The 18,651-nt window shown below is 42.2% G+C and overlaps 1 protein-coding gene and 1 pseudogene across 2 annotated transcripts in view; one reads left to right on the top strand and one right to left on the bottom strand.

Annotated features, from left to right (window-relative positions):
• Positions 1-3,342: 3,342 nt before the first annotated feature.
• LOC147422590 (eukaryotic translation initiation factor 3 subunit H pseudogene) lies at positions 3,343-4,350 on the top strand (annotated as a pseudogene).
• A 6,598-nt stretch (positions 4,351-10,948) lies between these two features.
• Positions 10,949-18,651, bottom strand: part of EIN2 (NRAMP metal ion transporter family protein) — a 60,720-nt gene continuing 53,017 nt past the window's right edge. For both annotated transcript variants that reach the window (XM_086503284.1, XM_086503285.1), the window contains 3 exons: positions 16,528-16,719; positions 12,444-15,485; positions 10,949-11,788 (listed from right to left, as the gene is read on the bottom strand). In XM_086503284.1, coding sequence (XP_086359410.1) covers positions 11,300-11,788; positions 12,444-15,485; positions 16,528-16,719 — 3,723 coding nt within the window. In that variant the 3' untranslated portion in view covers positions 10,949-11,299. The remainder of the gene's footprint in view (positions 11,789-12,443; positions 15,486-16,527; positions 16,720-18,651) is intronic.

The raw sequence follows: 18,651 nt of genomic DNA on the forward strand, positions 1-18,651 counted from the left end.
CTCTTGACTTCTTATGTAACCCTGAGATTGCATGAATTTGTCGAATTTTTGATACCATTGCCTTGAACCTTGCTTGAGGCCATAGAGTGCCTTTTTAAGTCTACAAACCAATTCTGTCCTCGTTGGTTTTTGGGTTTCACATACGAATCCCTCTGGTTGTTTCATGTAGACATCTTCATCTAGATCCCCATGAAGAAATGCTGTGTTCACATCCATTTGGACAAGTTCCATGTCCTGGATAGCAACCAAGCCAAGCATGGTGTGAAGTGTAGTCATCTTGACTACTGGAGAGAAAATCTCATCAAAATCCACACCTTTTTGCTGCTTGAAACCCTTGGCAACTAGACAAGCCTTGTATTTAGGCTCGAGATCTTCCGCTGTATACTTCTTCTTGTATACCCACTTGCAAGGTAAAGCATTTTTGCCTTTTGGTAATTCAACCAAATCCCATGTCTCATTAGCCAAAATCGAATTGTATTCTGATTGCATAGCCTGCTCCCACTTAATTATATCCTCCATTTGTATAGCTTCTTTGTAGCAGGTTGGCTCTCCACTGTCAGTGACCAAAATGTGGTGTATACCCGGCTCAAACTTCTCGGGTGCACGTGATACTCTTTCAGAGCGTCTCAGTGCCTGACTGCTGGACTCCGCTCTTTCTGGAGCAATAGTAGCATCTTGCACTTGAGGAGTGGGTGCAACACTACTGAAATGAGTTGGTTCGGAGGCTACATCCTCAAAACGAACACGTCTGTACTCTACATCTTTGATGGGCTTCTTGTGCATTTTTTATTCATTGAAAATCACATGTGAGCTACGAATGACTTTGTTTGATTCTGGGTGCCAGAGACGATATCCCATCTCTCCGTTTGCACCATAGCCAATAAAGATGCATTTGTGTGATCTAGGATCTAACTTTCGACGAAGTTCTTTGGGCACATGTGCATATGCCTCGCATCCAAATACACATAGATGCTCATAGCTGGGCCTTTTGCTAGTCCATAATTCCTCTGGAATTTTGAAATTCGAAGGAGAACTAGGTGACCTCTTGATGATGTGCACTGCTGTCAGAACAGCTTCCCCCGAAAACTCTGGAGTAAGCTTCGCCATAGACATCATAGAGACAAATCGCTCTTGAATTGTACGATTCATTCTTTCAGCTATCCCATTTTGTGCAGGTGTGTATGGAGCAGTAAACTGCCGCCGAATGCCTCTTCTATTGCAAAAATCCTTGAACTCTGTGGAGACGTATTCTCCACCATTGTCCATGCGAAAAGCTTTGAGCTTTGTTCCTGATTGATTCTCAACCATGGTGAGGAATTTTTGGAATGTCGAAAAAACTTCTTCCTTACGCTTAAGGAGATACACCCACACCTTTCCGGTAGAATCATCTATGAACGTGAGAAAGTAGTTCGCCCCAAAAGTAGCATTCAAATCAGCCTTAAATTCAACAATATGTCTCTCATTTGGTCCAATGATCAGCAAATGATCTACATAAAGAACCACAATGAGAAGTACATCACCCTCACGCTTTACATACAATGTGCTTTCTATTGGACTGTTACGAAAGCATTGTTTGACCAAATGAGTGTTGGCTTTCTCATACCAAGCACGAGGAGATTGCTTCAACCCATATAAAGACTTCTTACATCTACACACTTTGTCCTCTTGTCCTTTCTTGAAAAAATCGTGAGGCTGTGTTACATAAACTTCCTCAAATATGTCACCATTCAAGAAAGCAGTAACAATGTCTGATTGATGTACATCCCAACCAAAATGAGCTGCCAATGCACATAGAAAACACACAATAGTCATACAACAAGTGGGAGAAAAAGTCTCTTCATAATCTATGCCTTTTTGATGTGCATAACCCTTTGCAACTAGTCTTGCTTGGTGGACCTAGCTATATAACATCTTTAGAACCTCTTCAGACAATATGCCCAATCCTATTCTTTTGTGGGGTTGTTTGGTCGTGCATTTATATCTCTGCAATATGGGATTGTTCTTGATGTTGAAAGCTAGGACATCTGAAATGATTGAGGTGAATAGTTCATGAATTGTAGAGTGTAGACTAGCATCACTTGACCAAGATATCAGTGGATTGTCTAGCAATGATCTCCGCTCTGGTAATCCTCTTGCTATTGCATTTGTAGTTTTTATCACACTGATCGATACGTCTATAATGCTAAGCAACTGTGTATGTAGTTGTCGAGCAGAGAGAATACGATGTATGTAGTTAGGTGCATGTATGACAATATATCTTTGATAGAAAATTAGTTGTTTTACAAGAAGTACAAGCCACCCATGAGTATTTGACTTATGCATGTTCCAAAGCACCCATCAATAATATTGAAGTGAGTGCAGCAAGACTGTCTATTTCATTTGTCTCACAACCTTGTTTGTCGTTGTATGTGAGATTTGCCGCCACGCAAGAGAGACACATTTCTAGATTGTGAGAAAGGATGTCACATTGCATGATCCAATCTTTATATAGTGAAATAATTGACTTAGCATATGGACAGTGAGCTACTTTCAACTTGGTTGTAGTTCTTCCTAGCTTCTTGATGCTTGGACTGTAACCTTGTAGGCCTTGAGAACTTCATACTGACCTACTATGGGAGAAACGAGGACATATATAGTATGTTATCAATTATTTAGGTCTAATGTAAAGATGTACAATATGCATTTACTACTGCAACACACTACATGTATTCACTACTTATGCATTTAATTCTTTAATACATTACATGTAAAAAATGGTATTATGTAATGCCTAGCTACCACAAAGAGTTGTGTGTATAATTAACATGTACAGATGTTGATGGACATCAAGTGTATGGTTTTGAAAGCATCATGCAGGTAAAGCAAACTGAAGGAAGCAATGTGAAAAATTCTAAAACAAGCAAATGGGTAAAGCATCAATGGATTGCAATTTGAAATGAAGTGATTTATTGACCTGAAATTTTGTACAAATGTTTTTCAACTATCCAAGCTACACGCCAATCTTTGACTCAAGCTACAAAAAAGGAATGTGAATAGTTAAACATTTCATCTTGCAATGAAGCACCATAAATTGAAAATGCTAAGAATAAAGTGCACGTCATGCAGAAGTGCCATATGGAGAGTTGGCACTGTGGTCTCTCCAAAAATTACAAGAAACAGAAGCCGTGCCCTACTCCGTAGGGGTTATGTGTTGCGCCAAGCAAACGCATAGTCATCGGGAGTTGGATGGAGATAACGAACCTTGCAGTGTAGTCCAGTTTGCAGTTACGCTTGTGCAATCGAAACGTCCCGTGCTGTGAACATATGTTCTCCTTGCCAAAAAAAAAACATGCATTAGGATACATGCAGGCATGTAGCATATTGATTAAGCTTAAAGAGAAACATATCTAATTTTATTGCATGCTCAACAGCTAAGCCTGATAAGAATGTTGCTAAAAAGAAACTCGCTGAAAAAAACGTTGCTGCTGAAAAACAGCTATCATTGAAGAGGGCTCCCACTATTTTGCTTGTATTTGTCAACCCGTCAACCTGTCGAGCTAGCATACTTGCCAATTGTCTACAAATTTGCCGCACCTCGGCTTCTCGACAATCGCCTTCCCTTTGTGTGACATACGCAACATAGTGATGGAAGAGAAAGCTCCCTTGTCCTAATTCACTCAAATTACTGTATATGAGGAGGTCATAACCCCTCTTTGAGTTGTGTACATTGATGGATTGGTGGTATTGAAATCATAAAGCATTGCAAAGATTTTATGCCAGCTCTTGTAACAAGTCCATTTTTGGGTGTAGATATTGGCAGTGTTTGGAGGTTACAAACTAATTTTTCTTTTCCGAGCTGAGATGGATAAGAGGAAGAAGATATTGAGGCAGATGATACAGATTATCAAGTCGAAATGATGCGTTGTTTGAGAGAAGTCAATGTTGGTAAAAACACAGTGGGTTGGTATCAATCTACCTATATGGGTACTGAGCTTATTGAAACTTGTTTGAACTATCAGGAAAATATCAAGCGCTGTGTTTGTATCATTTATGAGCCTGAGAGATCAGGGCAAGGTGTTCTAGCTCTCAATGCACTAAAGCTCACCTACCCTTTTATGGACCTCTTTCGTAATCAAAATTTCACAAAGAGAAGCTAAGAGAGCATAATCTTACCTGTCAGGACATCTTTCAAGAGATTCCCATAAAGATATATTATTATTCTCTACTTAGTGCTATCATGACAAAGCTACTCAATCAGACTTTGATAGACTGGTGCTATCCACAAATCGTTTCACATAAAAGAACCTGGAGTTCCTGATCGAGTGCGTGGATGATTTATCAATCTTATTATCGGACAGCAAGTACCATTAGCAGAAGAGATGAACTGAGAATAGATCAGAGGATGAGAAGGCAGTAGGGGCCGTGTCTTAGCCTACTCTCTCTCTCTCTCTCTCTCTCTCTCTCTCTCTCTCTCTCTCTCTTTGAACTAGAATCTTTTATGTTCCAAACAATAACAAGTCCACCCGCAGGTAATTGACCAAAGCTTGTGTATCCAATCATTGTTTTCTTCAATGCATATTTGTTATAATCATGTGGCCCCCAAAGAGGCAATGTACTGAAAAAAGGGCCTTTGGATCACCAAGTAACAAGTTGAGCCTTATGGCGATTGATCTCACCATCCGGATTGTGTTTCAACTTGTAAATCCACTTTGTATCAATGGACTTTTTGCCAGGAGGCAAATCACATAAAGTCCATGTATCATTTTCTATAAGTGCATCGTATTCTGATTGCAAGGCAACCATTCAATTTTTTGAATTTTGTGCTTCATCAAAAGACAGAGGTTCCTCAACGTCATGTAAGCTAGACACAGCCAAAGCATAACAATCTGATGCATAAGATGCATGGTGAGAGCTTAAACGAGTATGACTAGACAAAAGTGCATCCAATTTAGTGTCACACAATATATGCACCAGCCATTTTGGCATACCTCTAGCCTGCTCATTTTCAGCCCTTTCCTCATCAAGTACATCATGTACATCTGCATCAGTAATAGGTTGATTTGTAACATTTTCAAAAAACCCCATAGGTTGTACATTTGCCTCATTGGAATTTACATTCAAACTTCCACCACTGAAAAGAGGCAACAAAGTGTCGTAAATGTCTTGTGAGCGTACATTACTGTCTCTATACATGATAGTAAGGGCTGAACAGAATCTTCCACAAACACTACATCTCGTGAAACCAGAATACGCTTTGTTTGCGGATGATACAACCTGTAACCTTTGCTTTCAGCACTATAATCAACAAAAATACATTTGATAGCCTTATCATTCAGTTTTATGCGCTGTGTTTGTGGCACCAAAGCATATGCCAAACAGCCAAAAACATGCATGTGCTCAATAGAAGGCTTTCTATCATGCCATGCTTCATATGGAGTAATAGACTGCAAAGTTTTTGTAGGACACCTGTTAAGTACATAAGTGGCACACATGATGGCCTCAAGCCAAAAAGAATGAGGCAAAGCTTGACTTTTGACCATACATCGTGCCATTTCCATAAGTGACCTGTTTTTCCTCTGAACAACACCATTTTTCTCAAGTGTATAAGACACTGTACATTGGTGTTTTATCCCACGACTAGCCAGAAATGCATTAAATGCATGATACATATACTCCCCCCCTTGATCGGAACGGAGGGTGCCCATAATACATTTTGAGACATTTTTAACCATAGCCAAAAATTGTTTGAAGCACATAAAAACTTCGGACTTAGCTTTAAGCGGAAATACCCATGCATGCCTGGAGTAATCATCAATCAAAGTCATGAAGTACAGGTAATTGCCCAAGGACGGAGTTTGCATGGGCCCACAAACATCACTATGCACAAGCCGCAACCTGTATGTGGCCCTAACTAAACCATCCTTTGTTTGTGGATGATACAACCTGTATTTTATCCTAACGCTGCATTTTACCCAAAATATAACCTTCACAAACATGTTTGACAGGTGCTTCAAGAGGCGACAAAGAAGCAACCATATCAGATTTTTGCAAACGCAGCAAACTGGCAAAATTCAGATGCCCAAAACATGCATGCTAAAGTTTTGCATATGAAATAGCCCTTGAATCAGCAACTGCATTTGTAAAATTTTGTCCACACTTGTCATACAAAGTGAGCTTATACAGCCCACGGTCCAAAAGCTCAGATATAACAATTTCATCACCAAAATTGAGATCATGAACTGTACATCTGTCATCCACAAATTTGACTACAAGTCCAAGTCTAGCAAGTGCAGATACAGAAAAAAGATTCTTCTTGATCCCAGGTACATAAAGTGCATCAACAAGTGTGAAAGAACTGCTATTTGCAACAGTAAGCACCTTCTTTCCAACTCCTGGAACCGGATAAGAGGCATTGTTGGCAAAAGTGACTGAACTCCCATGAGGGACGGACTCAAGAGAGGTGAACAATTCACGATGTGAGGTAATGTGCTTTGTGCACCATTGTCGAAATACCACACATGTGAATCTGCAGCAACTGACATGCATGCATCATGAACAACAGGATTGTAAGTGCACTCTGCACTAAAAGCCCATTCTGCATCAACATCAACAACACAGTCTCCTTTGACAAAAGACTCAACACTAGCTGCATTTGTAGTGGAACCACCCTCTTTCTTCTTAGCCTCTTTTGCCTTCAACTTAGGACACTGCTTGATCAAGTGATCATTAGCTTTACAATAATGGCAACGCATCTTCTTTTTGCCCTTATCACCAGAATTTCTAGACGAATTGTTGCCAGCAGAAGCATAAGGAACAGAAGTTTTGCCACTCGCAGCAGAACCATAAGCAGTGGCTGCATTGTTGTTACCACCCTTTCTTTGAGAAGCAATAAAAGCATGTTCAACTGCATGCTGCCTAGTCCTGTTTTTTCTGAAAAGTGACTCTTGCAACAACAATGTGCATACTGCATCAAACTTGACAACTTCAAGATTTCCTTGGGTTATAAGTCTCCAAGTAATAGCAAAAGTCTGGTAACAATCTGGTAAGGCATCAAGAACAGTCTGCATAAGGGAACCGTCTGAAAGGACTTCACCTGCAGAAATAAGTTGCTCATTGATATCCTTGATACCAGCAAGGAAAGTGTCCATATCATCTTTCTCATGCATAATCTTCGATTCCAGCTCTTTACGCAGCAAAGCAATTTTAGCCTCATTGCAATTTGCATAAGGACCATCCAAAATATCCCAGGCGTGTTTTGCAGATTTTGTTGAATGAATGTGAGGAACAATGGTGCGCTTCACAGACAACGCAATCAATGCATGAGCTTGCACATCCTTTACATCCCAACGAGATTGTTTTGCAGTAGTCAAAACAACTCTAATAGCAGCAATTCTTGCAGCAAGACCTGCAACATCCTCAACATCGACTACATCCTCAAAACCAAGACGTACATCAATGCCCTGGACAATATTTCAGACGCCCTTTGACACAAGAACGTGTTGCATCATATAAGCCCACATAAGATAATTGTCCCCATCCAACCTGTCTTCAACAGCAAACATCTTGAACACATCTGTGTTGTCAGCCATGGTAAATGCTGCACCTGATGTGAAAAATTCCCGAAAAGAGGAGAAACGAAGCGAGAACAACACGTGCTATACAGCACAAATCGTAGAAGACTGTAAGGCACCTGTTATACTAAAAATGGCACTGACATAAATTTTGCACAAAATGACGAAATAGCTTGTGCAGTACTGTCTGTATTAGAAACAGAGGCCGAAATGAGTCTGAATCAGAAATCTCAGCAGACCAAGCTCTACGAGCTTACTCGAAATTTTTGTCGACCTACGAACACTCGTCAAACCTCACTGAAATCGAAGAAAGTGAGTAGGCGTGTGCTGGAGCAGCTGGCAATTGAGCCCGAGAGGACACAACCTGCTCTGATACCAATTGTTGGAATTAGGGTTGCAAGGAAACGCACACAGCTTGGAGAAGACGAAGGAAGATCAAGGCACACAATAGAGAGTGTGTTACTTAGTGTGCATTGCATATACGCCCATCACTTTAGAGCTATCTATGCAATGCCCATCACTCTAGGGCTATCTATCTTTCCATTGCACACTAAGTAACACACTCTCTATTGTGTGCCTTATGCTTCCTTCGTCTTCTCCAAGATATGTGTGTTTCCTTGCAACCCTAATTTCAACAATTATTATGGAGTGTAAACCGTTGAAATTGATTTGTTGCACGTGTACGAGTACTCACAAGTGTGACAAAATAAGAGGACACTTGTAACGTTGGTGATTTAACTTGTTGCCCAATAAACATTTGAGAAGACAAGTCACATGTATGAGTGAAAGGATAGTGATAGAGAGAGAGTTATAAATTATAAATGTTTGATAGAGAGAGGGAGAGAGAGAGAGAGAGAGAGAGAGGAAGATGATGATGGAGAAGAAGAAGCTTGGGTGGTATAGTGATGGAACCATTTATCACTTTTTTAAAAACATACAACTATCGTCAAAGCACACATATCTGAGAGAGAGAGAGAGAGAGAGAGAGAGAGAGAGAGAACAAAGTTGAGAAGGGAGAAATAATCTTCTTGGAATCTGCTTGTCAGATTTCAAAAAATGCTCGCCAAAAAATGACGTCCCTATTGGCGCTTAGTGCAATGAAAGAAGTGGGCCTACCTTGCTCAGCTAGAGAAGGACTTGTACCAACTATTTTTGAGACAGGGCTCAGGTGAGTAATGGAGACTCTTTCATGAGCACTCCTCACCCCCAATCATCACCCTCCACTAAGACTTGGAGTATACAAAATCCATGATACTTTGGTGACCTCATCCATGCTTTATGGAGTGCAGACATGGAGGCCTTTTGTATCCCGTAGCACTGAAGGATGAAGATGTATGGAAGCCCCAAACCTTCCGTACCACATGAGATCATCCGCACATAGTTGGTTGCCTTCCCATTGGTGGTAGAGACACTTACTAGAGCAATCTCCTTTATACATAGTATCTAGGACCTCCCTAAAGACACATGTTCAACTATCCTTGGACTCCTGCCATCAACTAGCATTACAAGGAGATATATCTTGTTGGTATGCATAGGTGACATCTTGGTTATAGTTGCATGGTTTAGTATGGACAGACTTCCCCCCTTCCAGTACTCATTGGATGCACCCTCCTTGTCCCTCACACAAACATGGATACAACTGACACATGAGTTGGGCACAAACACGACTTTCTATAGAGAGAATCTTCTCCACCTTACGAAGGATGGGTTTGTGACTAGACCTAGCTACATGGACACATATATGTACATGGGATATAATGTGGTATTGGTCAGATGCGCAGATCTTCATATTAGCTAGAAATTGAGTCTGGTAGATTCAAAGGAGTGCCAACGAAGGCTAGGACATGTCGCTTCTGTCATATGGAACCAAAGACATAGATGCATTATGTATGCCATTGTCCGGTGAACTGATCATTTTCATAGCCTTTCCAGAGAGGGCTTTGGACCATTGTCTAGGATCAGAGATGCCTTGGTTTGTATCTTTAAGAGCTGCGTAGACACAAAGAGGGTCTAGTGCAAGGATCAAGCAGAGAGATTTTCACAGAGACTTATCATTGACTTCTTTAGACTAGCTACTATGCAACAAGAGGTGGCCACCCATCACGTTTTAGAGTCCACTGGCACTTCAGATACATTGATTGACCGAGCCCTTAAGCTCGAAAGATCCAGACACAATTGACTACAACGAGCGTGGAAGATGCCTGGTTAGAGTACTTACCATGGATCTCATAGGTCGTTTTGGCCGTTTCTAGACGTTTAATATACCATTTCATCTCTCTCCACACTTTTATCACTAAGCGAGTGGATGGCTTCATAAGGCCAGATTGAGGTTGGACAGGCAGCATAGAGTGGATGGCTTCATATGGCCAGATTGTGGTTGGACAGGCAGCATACAGACTAGAGGACATGCAAGGTATGTGGTGGAGAGTACGTACAGAGATGTCCAGCATATGAGAGCACACAGGGCGGATATACGACCCTTTTTGCATGGCAGCCTCTTGGAGTCAAGTGAGCAGACAGCTCAATCAATTCTAACTGGAAATTCAGACACACACAGACTCCCCATAGTCACCCACAAACACCAATGGAGGGTGACAATCACAGCTCACGGACTTTTCTGAAAGCGCTGCCGCAGTTCCACTCACTAACATTCACATGGACCATATTTTCGCATGCAGAAATTGTTTGACCCCGTAAACACCCCCGAGCACCACGATACCGAGCCCAAAGAAAGGGTTTTAGGACCATCCAGTGGAGCCAAATACAACATGGGCACGGTGAGAGAGCGGGCCTTCTCCGACCCTGTTGCTATGCTGCAGGACTCTTCTATGCATGCCATACTAAACCCCGAGGTTTGCACCGGATGGAGATGGCTAGTCCTTCGCATTTCATGGTTGTACTCCCCTAAGCATGTGGTTCCACATCCATTAGAGTTAGAGCTGCAACAAAACCACCCACTAGCTCTAACAACGTCTTTCGACTCACTTGTAAGTGAGGCCTCACCTTAGTCCAACAAAGCAAAGGGTTCACAGGTTTCATATTTCTGCTCTGCTAATGCATTTTAAACAAGAGGAGAATTCACCCACATCAGACCCATTAAAGAATGATGTAGATGTTTTCAAGCAAATATTCCTTCCAAGCAAAACCAAGATAACGAGTAACCTTGCACACTTTTTATTTTCACTTTTCCATATCACAAGCTCAAGAATGTTGACAGATGTACAGATCAGGGGAAGGATTGCACGATTCTTGAGATCACTCCAAACAAGCCCTAATACGGAACTTCTATCAATACATTGCCCATCCACTTCACAGAATTTCTGACTTGGCCCCATTGCTGCTCCTGTCACGATCTCTGGACCTCCAAGGGACATGATCCCACATATAAAGACTCCCTCCATGACGTTTGAAGTGGCCGAGTTACTTGCATGTGGGCCACCAATGAAAATTGATGGTCTATGCTGGCTCTACAACTAGGCAGCAACATCACCATTCTGCAGAGCAATGCCACCATCATTGTCGCCATTTGCTGCTAAGCTCTTGGTCCCGAGGCTTCTTGTATGCAGACAAACATGACATTGTGGGCAAGGTAGCCTTGAATGTTTTCATGCACAAACATATTTTGTGATGACATTCTTTCACGATAAAACCCGTATTGGCAGATGTGAGGTTTGAAAACTGCCAGCATGCCTGTGAGATCTCATCAGCAAAAAGGATCCCGAGTATGCATAACCCACAACCTGAGAGTCTTAACCAAAAATTGAAGGGCTTGACACCGGTGCTCTTCGGTTACCAGAATTATTGCTACTACTGTTTGAAGGTGTTCCAGGGCTTTTGTTGCCTAAACGGCGTTTATACCGCTTCAAGACTGACGCCAAATTCTCTTTCCCTTTGGGAAATGCCACGTCCCCTGCAGCAGTGCCAGTCCTGCCCTTGCGAGTTCCTATTGCTGTTTCTACATCCTTAATGATATCCAAGAAAATTGAAGAGCTTGCACCCTTTCCTCTGCATGTGCTTGAATTGCGTCCCCAGGGCCAAGACTGTGCATAACCTTGATATGAGTTTCCAGGAAAACCACCTGAAAGAGTTCGGCTTAAAACATCTCCCATCCCACCATCCTTCAGGCTTCCCTGCTTGATCAAACCTCTTCCTTGTCCCTCAGAGGAAGTTTCAGATATCACACAGATGCATGAGATTGGTACCACTCGTGGCTTTGAAAAGGCTGCATCCAAGACACCCTAACAAAAGCAATAAACCACCACATGAACATCTCCCTTCAGTATATCATTAGTAAAACATGCCCTTACAATCAGTATCCAAAGAACAAATGTAAGATTTTACAAGGTTAATATGCAAGGCACAGGCTTGACAAAAATCATCTGAACATGAACCTTTGATTTTTTTATGACAAATTGGAAAGGCATGAAGCTGTTTCATTTGCAACAATGAAGTCACTTCTACAAAAAAAGTCAACCAAAAGACTTCATGTAAAGTGTAAGCCGCTACTGGAAATGAAGCCTTTCTATGGAAAAACTGAGAGAACAGCTTCTAAAAAAATCAATATATTTTTTATAAATGTGGTCAAATTTTAGATAAATTGGTCCAAGTATATAGCGCCATGGACAACTAGCTGGAAAGAAGTGGGCACAACATGCACAAGCAAGATCTTGTCAATCTGAGATGACCATCAAGGCAAGCATGCAGAGAGACACAATGGATTGATACAACAATGGGAGGGCTGTAGAAAGCAGCACCACATACAAGCAGGAACTCCCCTAAAAAACCAAACTGCCCAGAAACTTTTACTGTTATCAGGGCAGCATCCATACAAACAGAGCAAAAAATAAGAGCAGAGAAAGTGCTGTGGAGTCTGTAGTGTAATTGATAAATTACCTGAAGGCGATTTAGCACATACGTGTATTTCCCCCAAAGCTCTGGTCTACTCTCCATCAGTGCGAGTTCCAAGACTCTATGAATACACCAAACACCAAAGCTGGTCAGAAGATCTATACTCCATACACAGCCCTCACCACAATGCGGTACTCCCGAGGAGCCAAGTGTCAAAGAGGCCAAATCACTATTGCTGCTGGGTCGTTGTGAGTTAGTAGCCCACAGTGGATCGCTGCCCATGTGAAGCTTGTGTAGCTCCCTCATATCAGCCTCAACTAGAACATTTTCCCTGGTTGACACTGTGGCAATCAGGTCTTCATCTGAGCCACTCTCAAGCCGAAAAAGCCATTCTGATCCATCTAGCTTCAGCAATTTACGTATGCAGAAGCGTAACATATTCAAAACTTCAATCTCGTGGTCATTTCCCGTAGGTGTTTGTGCATTTCTGGGGGAGGGAGACCAGTGTGTTCCATTCTGGCCCAAACCTTTGCTCACTGTAGTTCGAGTTGTTGCCCTGCCACTCCCAATCGGAGCATGAGCTGAGCCAAACAGCTGCTCAAATGGTTGAGTAGCCCATAGAGACTGGTTATGTGAGGCTGTTTGGATGGAAAAGGCATCTTTGCAGGCTTGAGATGGAGAAATGTCATCAAAAGGCAACAGACCTCTCTCAATCTGGCTCTTGAAATTTCTATTGTTGCTTGAACTAGGTCCAAGGTAACCCTTTTCTCCAGTTTGATGTTGCACAAACAAGGAATTCAATGAGTCTCTCTCTTTTTGCAAAGCTACCTGATCATACTGAGCTATATGTAATTCCCCAGTAGCTCTTGAAACAAGAGGATCCCAAGCAGCAGAATCACGCCCTGTGTATGATGCCCACTGAGACCGTGCATATGGATCATACTGATCCGTCTGTGCAGCAAAAGTCCTGTTTGCAAGGGAAAGGTTTTCGAACTGCCTGTCCATAGACTGTTTCGCATATGGTGATGACAAATATGATTGAATTGAGCTAGTAGACATCCCATTCTCTAGCTCAGAACGATTCAATGTTGGATTCCTGTATAAAGGACTGGCTTGATCATCTATAGACCGCTGTGAGATCAATTGCCGCTGCCTTTCTAAAAGAAAAGCATTGGCATCCACACCTGTCGAGAAACTCCCATTCCTTCCTGTATATGAAGCCCTGTTATATCCATGAATAGTGGCAGGCTGGTTATCAAAGCTATCCCTAAATGATGGATACCTCAAGCTTGAATATCGCTTCTCACTCAGATCAAGAGGAGACGGATGCTTTCGAAGGAAAGGGTCGTTGCCACCATAGGAGTCTGACATAAGGCCATTATAAGCGGATTGAAAATACACATCATTTTGACCTGCCATGTCTCCTTTTGCATTTGTTTGCCATGATTTCTGTGCAAGCTTGGAAGTGTACCACGTAGAGTTTGGACCAAGTGCTTCCTTGTATGCCGACAAGCCTGACACTGGATGCTGTTGGTCCAATTGTGAGGCCTTGTTGCTAGCCCCTCGTGATTTCCCGTGTGCTTGTGAAACCGGTTGTCCATGCAAGTCATACAGCTTTCCCCAAAACTCATCAAGCAAAGCAGCAAATTGCTTTCGTGCTGATCTGCCTAATCCTGACAATCTGGACAAGCTACCACTACCACTACCACCACAGCTGCCCTCGCTTGCATCACTCCTTGCACTAAAACTTCGTCCTGATCCTGGCTCTTCAAATGTCAACGAGTTGACACTACTACCTAAAACTGATAAGGAATCCTGAAGAGCGTCATCTTGATCTAAACTCTCCCAAGCATCTATATCAAAATCATTGTTATCCAAGAGCTCAAGATCAACATCATCTAGCATCCCCTTCAAAGATTCAGCTACATTGCCTGAAGGAACTTTTGCAATAGGAGTTGTATCAGTCACTGCTATTGTTGATTGAGTAGGAGGTACTGCCCAAGACTCTACATTCTCTGTAGACGAAGAGTTTGCTGCAGTTGATGATTTAACCAAAGAACCATTGGTAGACATGATTGGTTCAGAAAGTCTCTGCTGTTGCAAGACTTCTTGCAAAGGCTCTAAACAGAGCTTACTTTCTAGGCCTGCAGCACATGTTCCCACATCCAATTCTTCGACATCGGACTTTCCTTCTATCACCTGGTTCCGAGTCTGCAGATATAGCTTTTCATGGTGTTCCTCCTCTGTGCTCTCAATACCAGGCAATTCAAAATCTTCCTTCAGAGGTTCCATTCCAAGTTCAAATGGCCCCGACACATCAGTATCCACCACAGGCTCATGATACTTGGAACTGATTTCATTGGCTAGTAAGTAGCTATCTAAAGCATCATGGGGAGGTGGACTCAATGTACCTTCTGTTGTCTCCTCTTTAACAGATACATCTGGAGGCCTGTTGATGGTATCCAAAAAGGTGCTGCCAGACCCACTTGACAGCTTCATTCCATCTGCCTTAACTGGTGCAGATATCATCCACATTAAAACCAATGTAAATACTGTTGTAAAACCAACCAATCCAATGAGATAAGCAGACCGATTTGCTTCGCCCCAAATTGCCATAGTACTATCCAAGTCCCTAATTAAACTCCAACTGCCTGATCCTAAATATTCTTCACTTTCACCAGAAAGCATATCAAAGGCAACCCAAACATTCATTACATATAGTATGCCAGTACATGCCCACAAAAATGATCCTAAAACCCAGGAGTTTTTCAGGCTCCCCATGAGCTCCTGGGATGAGGTGACCTTCAGAAGAGGGACTATGACAAGAGGAAGCTGTAACGCAAGAATAATCTGGGAAAAAATCAAAACTTGATACATCCCTTCACTTCCGAGACTCCATAACAAACATAAGGCTGTCAGTGTCGCCCCCAGTCTGGTAAAAACTCGATGATAAGATGAAGGGACCTTTAAACCCATAAATCCTTCCGTTGCCACTTTCCCTGCTACCGTCAAACTAAAACTTGAAAGCTCGCCAGCGCACACGAGGGCAAATCCAAAAGCTGCAGGTGCTACCGAATTGCTTAATACCTGAGTAAACAAATACATAAGATATTATGAAAACGATCTTAAAGAGCAGGAGTCAAAATACAAACTGCAAGAAAATACAGAAAATTAAGCGAGCAACTATAAAACCCCTCCCTTGTAGGCCTATATCTCTGCCTTCTGATACCCACCTCTCTGAATGAAAAATGGAAGTCAAAAAGAGAAGCTAGTCTTTGAGTTATTGTTTACTTCAAAATTGTATTTGTTAAGTAAGACATGATAATGCTTTTTTGAGCAATGACCTATCACAAGCTCCCAGCCGTACTCAAGTTTAGATGACTTAAATTGAGAATAGCACCTTAATATCTACAACACAAAAATTACAAGCCATAATTGTTTTAGATTTCCACTTTAAAATCATTTATGTTAAGCAACTCTTTATCCAGCCTGTGCAAACGTTACGTTACGACATTACACAAGGCATCCGACCGGCAAACAAAACACAGGAACCCCTCCACGAAGATAACTAAACTACAATTTGTCATTCACTGCCTTTCCCCGGTTTTCTCTGCATCGATTTGAAAACGGTCTAGTCGCATATATCACAGGGCTACAAGGGGTTTATGTACTCTTATGCCCAAGATAGATTCAGGGGTTCATAACAAAAACTGACCCGCATACTAAACTCAAACATGACCGTTCAAAGTTTGAAATGAGGAGCCTTAGATGCTGTAGGAGTGAAAGATCGTAAAAAAGGGCGTTCCAGTGCGTTGCAGAGCATTGTCGCAACTCGTATCATCGCATTCTTTATAGCATGGATAAAGTCAGAATGGTGAAAAATGACCAAAGTCGCAGCAGCAAAAACCTTCAGGTTTTCTCAATAAGTACATGACAATGACTAACTATCATACTTCCGAAGCATAACGACACAAATCCATCTATTGGTCTCTAAAAGCACATCGATGATCAAGAGCACATGCGTGCATCAAATCATTAGACACCAATGGCCAATTTCAGTAAGGTGTGTCAATTTCAAATAAGGCTTTAAAATGCTAAATGAGCAGAATAGTCTTTAACATCAGCTCACCTGCTCCATGAGTGCTTGGGCATCTTGAAGGGTAATAACAACATGGCCAGAGTTGTGAAAAGCAGCTGCCGCTGCACTTAACACTGAAAGACTAATGAGGAGTGTTACACATGTGCCCGTTGCAATATCTACAATACTATGTCGAAGTAGAATTTCTGGCATATAATTTACTGTCTGCTTCTGCTTCTCATCCTGCCAAAACAGAGCGAAAATGAGAAAGGCAAATGGTAACAAGAAAGGCTTCAGAATCCCATTACAGCCTGAAAAAAGAAGGAATGAGAAGCGCAGGAAAGGCAGATGATATGACCAATAGGTCCACCTATAAGACATCTGGCAGTGGGAAAACCTCTGAAATATTAAGAAACTACAAACCAAAATTACCAGTGATACAGAGGAAAGAAATAGACGTTACAAACATACAGCCGATCACTAAAGTGAAAGCATGGAACTATTGTTGTCACACAATCCACTAACAGACGCCACCCCCACATGCATCTAGTTGAACATTATTGTCCGCAATACTCATTTTCCAGATTTCTCTGTGGTTTTTTACTTTTTTTTCTTTTTTTTCTGAGTTGTCAAGCAGACTTTAATTGGAGTTCTTTCGGTCTCAAAAAACCAAAGGAACTTGGTAAGCCCAGCATCTCTGTAGGGAATCCTCACAAGGAGAGCTCTCCATGTGGATATATCTGGACCCTTGAAAGACTTCCACATGGCAACAAATGAACACACGCAAGCATGAAGAACAACCTGTTAACGTCAAAGAAAAAGCACTATTGCTGCAGTAATAAACATGCGTATAATTCACACAATGAATCTAAGAGTGAACAATACGCACAATTTGGGGCACGCAATCGATTTGCAATATATATACGTGCACACACACGTGTGTGTGTGTGTGTGTGTGTGTGTGTGTGTGTGTGTGGAGGAAGAGAGAGGAAGGTGTCATTAACATTTTCGAAAGGCTGAACGCAACCTACAAGGCAAATCAATGTACATGTATGGTATATCCTTTGTCAAACCAAAAAGGAAAGCTGAGCTGGAGCTAGGACTCAATCTACAACGAGTTGATTTTATGGAGAGGTGGGATGGGGGGGAGGGGGGGGGGGGGGGGGGGATGACCATGATGATTGGAGGATGGTGCTCTATCTCTAGCTCCATGCTGTACAATACCGGGGGTGCAATATGGTGTACATGACTGAAAGAGGTGTCAGCAACTCCCTGCCTGGATCGGATCTGAGCTGGGCCATTCGCTCTTTAGTCCTGGTGCCCAAAAATCAGGTGCTCTTTGTCTCTTCCGCGCACTGTGGGTTACTGCCCTCTGTAGAGGGATTCCTGCCGTGTGGGGACCAAGGGTAAAGTGGATCTTTGAGAGAATGTGATGATCTTTGTCTGATGTCCTCTGCTTGGTGCCATCTGGGCCTGTGAAGAGAGCTCTCTATGTTGCTGAATGTCAAGTATAGACCTCCCCAGAGTGCGCTAATCTGTTGAATCTAAAGCTGGCAGAAGAAGCTTGACTCTTTAAATAGGGTGGGGTATCTGTCCCCAAGGGCAGTGTAGGCCCTGTACTGTGTATCTGCATACAATATTACATAATGCTCCTCACTTGCAACCTCCCCCAATTGGACGTGTCAACGAGGGGCACAAGACGTGCATCAAATGCACGTCAGCTCCTCCAACTACAAGCGTGTTGTACATGCACTCAGCAAACGGCGGGGGAGGCAGAGTTACGAACAAAGTAGGCATGCACACCCAAACAGACAAGCGAACACCCACCAAACCCCACATACACAACAACACAATGAGAACATAACCTCACACACTCCCTCACACCCACACAATGCCCATATACTCACCTGAAAGCCAACTTTTCACACACACACACACACACACAGAGTACTTGACCTACTACTCAATGTTGCTCTGACAAAAAAAATTATATTTTACTCCAAATTCCTAAACTTTGAACTAAGTAGGACTATAGTTAATCTAATAAAGTTTTGACATAGATAACATCTGATTGGCTCTTTGACACCAAATACGTATTCAAGGCTAACAAAATCTGTTTTGTTGTTCATATCCATGTAGGTGAGAGACCTATCCTTGCTTGAAGATGTTTAAGTT

The sequence above is a fragment of the Adiantum capillus-veneris genome, chromosome 27, assembly GCF_014529385.1.
Source record: "Adiantum capillus-veneris isolate H3 chromosome 27, ASM1452938v2, whole genome shotgun sequence".
In the NCBI taxonomy this organism is placed as follows: Eukaryota; Viridiplantae; Streptophyta; class Polypodiopsida; order Polypodiales; family Pteridaceae; genus Adiantum; species Adiantum capillus-veneris.